The 9,809-nt window shown below is 36.1% G+C and overlaps 1 protein-coding gene across 4 annotated transcripts in view; it reads right to left on the reverse strand.

Moving 5' to 3' along the window:
* EHBP1 (EH domain binding protein 1) overlaps positions 1–9,809 on the reverse strand; it is a 267,597-nt gene that overhangs the window by 76,475 nt on the left and 181,313 nt on the right. For 3 of the 4 annotated variants that reach the window (XM_063316921.1, XM_063316914.1, XM_063316907.1), the window contains one exon: positions 1,346–1,493. In XM_063316921.1, coding sequence (XP_063172991.1) covers positions 1,346–1,493 — 148 coding nt within the window. The remainder of the gene's footprint in view (positions 1–1,345; positions 1,494–9,809) is intronic. The other variant, XM_063316932.1, reaches the window with a different exon arrangement.

Here is a 9,809-nt window from a genome sequence, read left to right on the forward strand (position 1 = left end):
TAAAAAATACTAAAGAAAAGGATGAAACAAAGTAATTAGAGATGTCTCGAAACATTTGTGATATTTTGAGGGGAATATTATTATTTGCCTTCTCTCCAAAAATACAAAAAAGCTTTTCCTTTTTCTCATTTAAGAAAAAGAAAATGAAAAGTAAACTTTATGGAGATACTTACGGTTCAGACAATAAGAGACAGAAAAGGCTCACAAGGTATTTTGTGATCATGCCAAATAAAAGATAATCTCTGAGAGTGCTTACAAATTCAATGAATATAAGGATGCATCCAGAGACAGAAACAATGGAATAAATATTTGCCTTTCTTCAGCAGTGTAGCTGGTGGCATAAAATTGCCATACTGAAAGTTAATACAGCTTGTAACCTATTTATTATCAAATTACGTGAAAACAAATACAGAGAAAAAATACCAGGCTAAAGACAACACAGGATGAAATCAGCATAGATAATGTTAAAAGAAACAGAATTGAGCATTCCAAAAGAGATGGAAATTACACTAGTAAGGCAATCCACAGTTACTGGTGTGGTGTGCTCTGACCTATTTAGAATCAAGTAATATCTTATGCACATGGTTGCTTAATTTGGATTGTCAAATTTCTTGGAAACTGTGCTAGTCTTATGTCAAGCATGATCTTGTCCCTGGTAGTTAATTCAGATATTTTGAACAAGCTATGAATGGCTGTATGGAAGCAGTGAGGATTAACTACTGTATCTACTTTTTATTATTACTCTCCAAAATTCTTATCAAAAGAATCATAGGACTGAATCACCACAAAAGACTCAGTTCTCCTCTATTCCATTTCCCATTTAGACAAAACATTGTTCTTGCACTAAAATATTAAAAGTACAATTTCCTAAAACTATTTTATATACTTATTTGCTAAGTATGTATATCCCAGTTTTGCATCCTAGAGAAGCCTCAGGATGACTAATCACCATAAATTTAATAATAAAATAATGAAATTTGTTGTGAAGATTAATTTAGGGAGTTGATGGGCAGGAAAGAGTGGGATAAAGAGGTAAGTGGAATCACTGGTGTACCTGTTTGGGTCTAAGCTTAGATCACTGATGTGCTTTTTCTATAAATCATTTTATGCATACCTCACACATGCTCACATCAAAGAGTACAGAAAATGCAAATGTTTTAACTACATTCTGTTCAGACAGGAGAGGAGTATTCCTCTGACTGTGCAAAATTAGGAAATATAGCATAAATGTATAGACGTGTGTTCCTGGTGAACAACAATTAGTCTGAATAAAGTCAACTTCCAAAAAGGTTTTCCTCAGATTTCTGGGTTGCCATAGGAATAAGGTACAAAGTCCTTAGCTCACCTCCAGATGCCTTTGACCTTTCTTTCAACTTTTCTGCAGCCATTTCATTGTAACTAGAAAGTTCTGACATCTTCACTCCAGATCGAGCTTCTGCTATTAGCTGACGAGCTCTCTCTCTCAGCTGCCGACGCCGCTCTTCATCTTGCTGCTAAGATATATTGAACAGTTGCCAGCTCAGTAATTGACAGAAATGCAATTTCATTCTCAATCTGATCATCATGATAGTAAATGGTTTACAGCATGGTGCTTGGTCCATATTATACATAGGAAGCTTCATATCAGTTGGATGTCAACAACACACTTTTTAGAGCCATCCATGAATCAACCCCCTCTCTCCCCAAATAATTTCTCAGATTGTGTCTGATTTTTTTAAAATGAACTATTTTAAAGCTATAAAACCTGAGGCAGACACGCTGTAGAATTTATGGCGTTAACTTAGCATGAAATGTTTAAGTTTCACTAATCTCGGAATGTTCACATACAGTCATACAAATGAAAATACTGTAATTACATTTCTACAGGATACCAGAAAGAAGATCCAGTTCCCTCAGAGGGCTCAATTACCTATTGATACAAAACTGAAATACACTGTGTTTTTCTATTTTGGGGAGGAGGAATTATTTGCTGTGTAAGTAAAAATTTGGAAAATTAAGTATAATTTTTTAAAAAAAAAAGTTTTAAGGAAATTAGTTGAAGGAAATAAAATAAAGGCTTATGAAAATGTATTTATTTATTTGGTAAATTTACATAGCCATGCATCTAATATAAGTGACTCTGGGAGGCTTACAAAGTTAAAAACACAAAAAACACTGCAAAAAATAACCAAAAACTTAACAACAAAAATCATTACGAAACATTAAAAACAATAAAAATGATTAAAAACATAAAAACGTAATCTGCGAAAGAGTGCAATCAATCATCCTAGCAGTACAGCTACTTTGCAGGCTCCATACCCACCTCAAAATGATTGGAGACCATTTGGCTGATTTTTGGCAACTGTGGTCAGAGGAAGCTCTGAGGGCCACAAAAAAAGATACATGTGGATCACTTGGAACCTCAGGCCTTCAGACTGTTCACTTGTGACTTAATGACATATCCAAGTATCTGTGTAACTTAATAACATTTAATATTGGTTTGGACTCTATGGAGGAAGAATCAAGTAAAAAAATATTACCCCTAACTAATTACTAATTACCCCTAACAGCTAATTACTACTATACTTGACACGTAATAAGCATGTAATATGCATATTTCAGAAATTCACAGTTTTCCTCAAGCACAACAGACATTCTTCTTTGTCAGATAAAAAAAGCCAATCCCCTTTCAACCATCATTGATATTAGTCAAATAATAGAAGAGTGTGATGTATTTTACCCCAGAGTAGTTTAATGGTCCAAATTTATTTATCTATCTATCTATCTATCTATCTATCTATCTATCTATCTATCCATCAAATTTTGTCACCACCCATCTCCCTCAAAAGAGGGACTCTGGGCGGTTTACAATAAAGCTAAAAATTGATTAAAATACAGTAAAAACAAGGTATCTTAAATATAAATATAAAATAATCCTGAAAAGTAGCAGTGACAATTCTACAGGATATCGGTTTATGCTATATAAGAGTCATTCAGGCATTTCCCTTACCCCATATTTGTATAGACTCGAGGCTGTTTTCAAAATAAAAACTTCTACATAAAACCAAACTTCAATGTAAAACCAAAACATTCCCAAGACATAACATGTCCCCTCTCCCCTAGTTAAAATAAAAGAGAACCACCTTAAATGGGCACCCAGTTCTGATCCGATTAATGTGAATGCCTGCTGAGCATTCAGCATCTTTTGGAATGCCAAGAGCAGAGTGACTGAGTCCACCTCAGGGGGCAGCATATACTATAATTTTAGGGCCATTGCTGAGAAAGCCTGCCTTCTGACCAACACTCTGGCCCATAATCCCCTCATTTCTCAGGTGGAGGGTACCCTAAGATGCCCCTCTCTATATGGTATAAGCTGGTGCCCGATACATCCCAGCACTGTTCTGTATAGGGCTTTATAAGTAATAACTAGCATGTTGAATTGGTTCTGGAAGCTGTTAATACCAGTGCAGCAGTTACAAAATAGGTGTTTTACTGCAATAGTATGTTCCCCTTGTAGGCAGTTAGCTGCTACATTCCAGATCAGTTGTAGCTTTTGAGTTGTTTTCAAAGACAGCATTATGCCTACATGGAGTTCCATTTATTGGAACTCCAAGAAAGAATGTGAATGATAGAAGCCTTAAGAACAAAATTATATGCAATAGCAGTAGGTCTATATATTTCAACAGTGAACTGTTCTGTTCAAACAAATAGATGATTGGTAGTTGGATTTTAATAGCAAAAGTGGTGAATTGGTGAGGATACAACTCCTTCTTATACATGGGACTTAGTTCTTTCTCTTTCCTTATCAAATTCGGTAACAAATTCCAGCTATGTCAAAGGATTTGATTGTCTGAATAGTGCTACTAGTGTGAGTTGAAAATATACTGAACTGAAATCTTTACTTTCCAAATTATTTTATTCTCTCTCTCTCTCTGTCTGTATCTAACTAACTATTATCTGCTGCTAAAGTTGAGTAGAGAATTGCTCTGTTGTAATTTAAGTTCAAGACCTGGGAGCAATGATGATTTTGTCCTTGCCATGCAAAAAGATGAGGCAGTGTAGTTTCTTCCATACATTGGGGCTGTTCATCGCACAGAACTACAGTAAATCTCTCAGCATGTGGCTCTGGCTGCCCTGGTTGATTGGCATGAATTTTCCAGCTTTTAAGTGTGCTTCATATTGAATGTAACATTCAGAATGGCTCTACAGTTAAGAAGAAATGAAATAACACAAGCAAGAATGTGGCACTATAGATATTAACCTTTTGAGCAAATGAAAGACTGCTGATAAATTGTTAGATTGAAAACTTAGATCATGAACACCTTAGCCAAATTATTAAAATAAAATCCCCCCCAATAATTTCAGACAGCTACTATCATTAGAACTAATCAGTAAAAATATTTTCCATTTCAACTCTTATTACTCCTTCTTATCAGTGAATTTTAGAGAATTTAATTGTCTCTATTAGTATGCACACTTTGCTTAGCCTAAAAAAGGAGATTTTTTTTCTTGAACAAAATGTGTTCCTTCTATCCACCCATATTCCTAGCATGATGGACTCTGTTGTTCCTGGAAGCTGAAGAATTAGTAATCGAATGTATGCCTACAACATACATGTACTCACAAGCTTCTTTGGTGTAACTTTCATAGTAGAAATACCAGGCTCTCAAGAAAACAGGGACATACAATCAAGTTTTGCTTTAAAAGGCCAAAACCAAGGAGAATGACTAGTAGGGAGACAGCAGTTTCGGGGTTAAACCAGCACTGCAGGTCAGCAAGACTGTGACTATGGATAGCTGTGTTTTGATTTCAAAGGGAGAGATATTGGTTTCATTTTGTTGTAGTTTCAGTTCTCTTCAAAATTATAAAAAAAATAAGACCTTAATTATCCTGGGAAGTCACTGTATGTGTTTGTAGAGAGATATGCTAGTGTTCTGCTGTAACACCACGAAAACCACAAAAGCAAGCACACAAGAAAGGATGAGTTGTATGTGTAAAGAGGAGCAGGGAAAGGAGAAATAGGCAATCTTGTCAAGACAGTAAAGCAACAGGTAAACTGATCAGCATCTTCTTACTATAAAATGGCCAATGAGAACTGGAAATGAAATGTCTGATAATTAATGTAAGATGGATTGTGAAAATCTCCACTGAGCATAAGAAATAATATTGTCCCCCCAAAATTGAGGTTGTCAATAAAATTTCAACTAACTTGCATCCTAAAATACATGGAATGAATTTCTTCAGGTCTCCCACAACAGTGCTAGGATGAACACGCCCCCCCACCAAAGTGTGGTAAGAGACTAAATGAGCCTCACTTGGAGTTGCTTGTAAGGAGTTCTGCAACAAAGTTCTATTTAGCTTAAACAATCATTAATAAAACAAGCACAAAATACTAATTAGGCACATTTTATCCATTTCCATGTAAATTGTTTGTTTGTAGCTATTTACTCAGCATTGTTTTTGGTACAATAGGAAAAATGCAAATGAGTGGATCGGAAAGCAGCCCTAATGGGACTTTCTGTTTATAACCATTAGCCCAGAGGTGTGCTGTAATTCAATCCTCAAGCAGCAAGATTTAGCCTCATTAGCAGCTTGCATGGGCAGGTTACAACTCATAAAACCCTACAGTAAACAAAGTCTATGGACACAGCACAGTATCTTGAGCCTGACTGACAGAATTTTGCTCCCCTATCAGATTGCCTCAATTTACTTTTCTGCTAATGTCTTAACGCCATAAACACAATTTTGCCTAGGCCTTCGAGCTCTCCAGCAGAATTGCATATTTGATTTGTTTGCTTTCTTCCCCTCCACCCCACCTTGCTGCCCCCAACTTAAAGGCATACACAGTAATAGTCCCATCTTCTGTATTTATCTCTGTCAAATAGAACAAATTAAATCAACCTGCTCTGTTGCAATTCCCTGTATTTGGCAATACAGATTGAAATTAAAGGCATATCTGTGCTAGGCTTTCTAATGTGTCTAAATCTATTAGCTTTAAAAAACATTTCTTTAAAGTTGAGAATAAATAATAACTGCAACAACAAAACACACAACTTACTTTGCATGTTGTAATCATTATCTTTTAATATTGGAACATGAACACAAGCATAGCTTGATATTCAGAGAAAAATCACCAAAATTGCTAAACTGTTAGCAAAATCTACAAAGAAAGATGACTATGTAGCAGCAACTTGGGTCCTATCAGTTTTGCAAAATCCCACTTTAGACAAAAGTACTTGAGTCAAAGTTGTAGGACAGAAATTAGGATATGATGGAAAACATGTTTTTCTCATTGAAGTTTCCCTCTCTTATTTTTGAACCCAACTGATCACTGATCATGGGAAGTTTATATATCAGAAAAGAACGGGATAAATAATTTTTTTCTCAAAATTTAGTGAAAGAAATGCCAACTGTGGATTATATTATATTGGTCAGGCAACATAAACAGATCTCAATAGCCTCACAATGCAGCCTTATGAGACACAATCTCCTAAAACATGTGAAATAGCCTGCATTGTTTATTTATTTAATAACTTTGAATCTTGATTACTCATGGTAGCTTGTTTCTGCAAGGGGAGTGTAAAATGAAGTTTGAAACATACTGGGGCTGTGTTAAACCAGGCATTTCATCTGTAGATTACAGAGCTGAAAGCAAGACTGCTCTACTTCTCTTCCCTCCCATATTTCTGGTAACATACTGCTAGTATAGCAGTAACACCTGAAGTGAGGACACTGTGTTGTATAATCCCTATACCACAGCTGACTATGAGGAGGCAGGAGAATACACAGTGCAATAATGTCACAACCCAGGTTCCATTTTACCAAAGGTTAGGTGGACAAGCATCAACTCCATCTCTGAGGTCATATCTACATCTACCTTCACAGGAAGAAAAAGAGATTTGTCCAGTTTAGTTAGGAAGTTATCCCCAATCCATTACACAAAACTGTTTTTAATTTTCAACCCTCAAGAAAAAACCCCACTAGCATGCATTAACAGAAGCTCTGCAGTCTTAAAAACAAGAGGGTAACCATGACAAACAACAGGATTCTTCCTCCCTCTGGGTTACTGAGGGCTACCACATCTGGGTTGCAAAAACCCAGAATACCACTGGATGGCAACAGACACAGGAAACACTTCACTGCCACCTAGTGGGTGCCTGGATTTTTCTAGCTAGCATCTGGTAGCCCTAATGTTATCCCCATTGAAAGTTTGAATTGGCAGATTTTTTGAAATATAAAAATAGTTCAGCAAGCAATATTTAAGTCTGCATATTTCACAAAGGCAACACATTAAAAAGTTTATCCTATTCCTCTTTCCGGTATGCTTTGTAATGGTCTCTATTTCTACTACGCTGATGCTTAACAAGGAAAACTTTCCACTATTTAAGGGCAAACTCTTCAAGAATAAATAATGTAATTCCTTGTTTCCATCTTAAAAAATGTATTTGTATGCAATTTTTATATTTCACAGTTCACCGGCATCTCGGCAAGCTTTCTTCCACTGCTTCAATGGTGCTACTTTTAATTTTATCCTCCTTAGTCCTTGTAATTAAAGTGATCAGCAGTGGCATCCAAACGGCTTTGACATAGCAACAGCCCCCCTCACAGATTTTTGCTTTTAAGGGGAAGGAGGAGAAAAAGAACTAAAGTTTCATTTCACAGGAACAAGAAAATCAAGCCTCTCCAATCCTCAACTTTATCCAATTGTTCTTTCAGCAGCCTTTGGATCTTAAGAAGCAAATAAAAATGGCTGCCATTAGGGGGTCCTTTTTGTACTTGCCGCAGATGCAGTGATTAACATTATTTTAGCCCAAAATTCCACTCTGGCTTGTGAAGGTGAATTAGAATGTGAGAAATTGTCAGTGCACTTGGTGAGATGATTAATCTCCTGAAATATCACTGAAGAAAAATAAGATTAAGTCCAACTTGTATGGATATGTGTGTGTTTAACATCTTTAAAAAAAAACAAAACAAAGAAGTTTCATGAGCCAGAATTCCAGCCACAATACCCTGTCCCCTTTTCACTGTGATTTTTCTGAGCATTTCAACTGATTTATTATTTTTTCTTTGTATTAAAGTTATTCAAAGCCTTACACTCTTCACTATATTTGTTTTAGGTTAAGAAGACAAATTCTTTTTCAATCACTAGAGTAGAGAAGTGAAAATGCAATATTCGTTAATCATAATGGATTTATATAAAAGGTAAGTGTAACTTTGCATAACATGGAAAGCATTTAATAGGACTCTAGCTCTGAAAATCATCCATGACATGCCCCAATTACATAATCCAGCTAAGAAAAAGAACTTGGCTGCCACCCTTTCATCGTTAGACAGGAAGAACGGCTTTGTTATTAGCCATTTAGAAGGAGAAAGAATTTTGTCCTTGTCCAGAGGCAAGGATTACCAAAAAGGTACCTATTCACATGCTACAGAACAAAGAAGAAGAAGAAAAAAGATAAAATCTACAAGAACTTTAAAAGTTGGGCAGGCTGAATTTTTACTGCAAGTTTGATCCATTCTTGTTTGCATAAATAGACTTTGGGGTGAAACATTAAAACTGTTTAGCCAATCTTTTCAAATCATTTCCAACTTCTCTTATGCTGGTTTATAATATAACCAGACATGCTTGTAAATGGCCACACCTGCTCATTTCTCTGGGGATGGCCTGATCTCTGCCTTTTTCAACAAAGAAAAGGGGTCGTGTAGGGAAAATCAGCCTTTCTTGTTGCAAAACAGAGTGGAAAGTCAAAATCTTTTTCAAGTTTGTCCCATCTGGTCAGATTAAATCCTGGTTCACTCTTGGGATTACATTTTGTTCTCAGTACTGTATTAGAATAATTTAACAAAATACACAGGTATGGTGACCAGAAATTCAGCTGATAAATTCTGGGCACATTGGATGAAAACAAAAGAGCTGAATGTTTGGATTTTAATATCCAGAGACAAGTTTAAGCAAGAAGCAGCCAACAAAAGAAATATGAACACAATTTTTAGTATTTTGGGCTTTCATGACCAACAACTGGATCAACATATAAGTTGCTTCCCATTTTGTTATGTAATTTGAAATTAGGGTCATAATACTAATTACAGAATATGGCACTATTGTCCTACAATAAAATCATTAGCACACATGTTGTGCTACATCTGCCCAACAGCCTTTGCATAATGGATAGTCATCAAAACTGCAGAATGAATGTGGAAGCTTGGAATTTGTGTATAGCACACCACATCTGTTTGACGAAAGAAGTCACAACTAAGAAAAATTACACCTTCAAGTTACAAAGAAAAATGGGCACTCTGGGGTAATCTTACTTTCCATCTTGCACAATGCTGCAGTTCTGAGAAAGATGACCCATGTGATAATTTAATTCTTCTTTTCATTCTGAAAGTGATAAATTCTTAGTTTACTTAAAAACCTCCAAGACAAAAGAATGGCTGATGAAGTAAGTATCACCTTGTGCTACTTCCAAGGCCTCTTGCTGATTGTCTGGCTGCTCTTTTGTGGGCAAAAAAGAGCTGAACGCTCTCTGGCTCCTTAGATCTGGCCCAACAGATACACTGCCAGTCATGCACACGGATCCAGCTTAAAACCCAGGGTGAGCCTAAAAGAAGCTAGTCAAACTGGCACCTACTCATGCAGAAGGAGATAGATTTGTCATGACAGGCTGATTATTCAATGTAAAGAAACAGTTTAGCTTTTCTAATCTGGTACAAATACATCTTTCTCAGGGAAAAAGAGTAAAGGTCTAGCAGTTCAAGTATTTAAAGCAAAGAAACCCAGAAAAAATTGTAACGTCAAAGTGAACCAGAGGTATTTGTGCTAAAGCGTT

This window comes from Candoia aspera, chromosome 1 (genome assembly GCF_035149785.1).
Source record: "Candoia aspera isolate rCanAsp1 chromosome 1, rCanAsp1.hap2, whole genome shotgun sequence".
NCBI lineage: Eukaryota > Metazoa > Chordata > Lepidosauria > Squamata > Boidae > Candoia > Candoia aspera.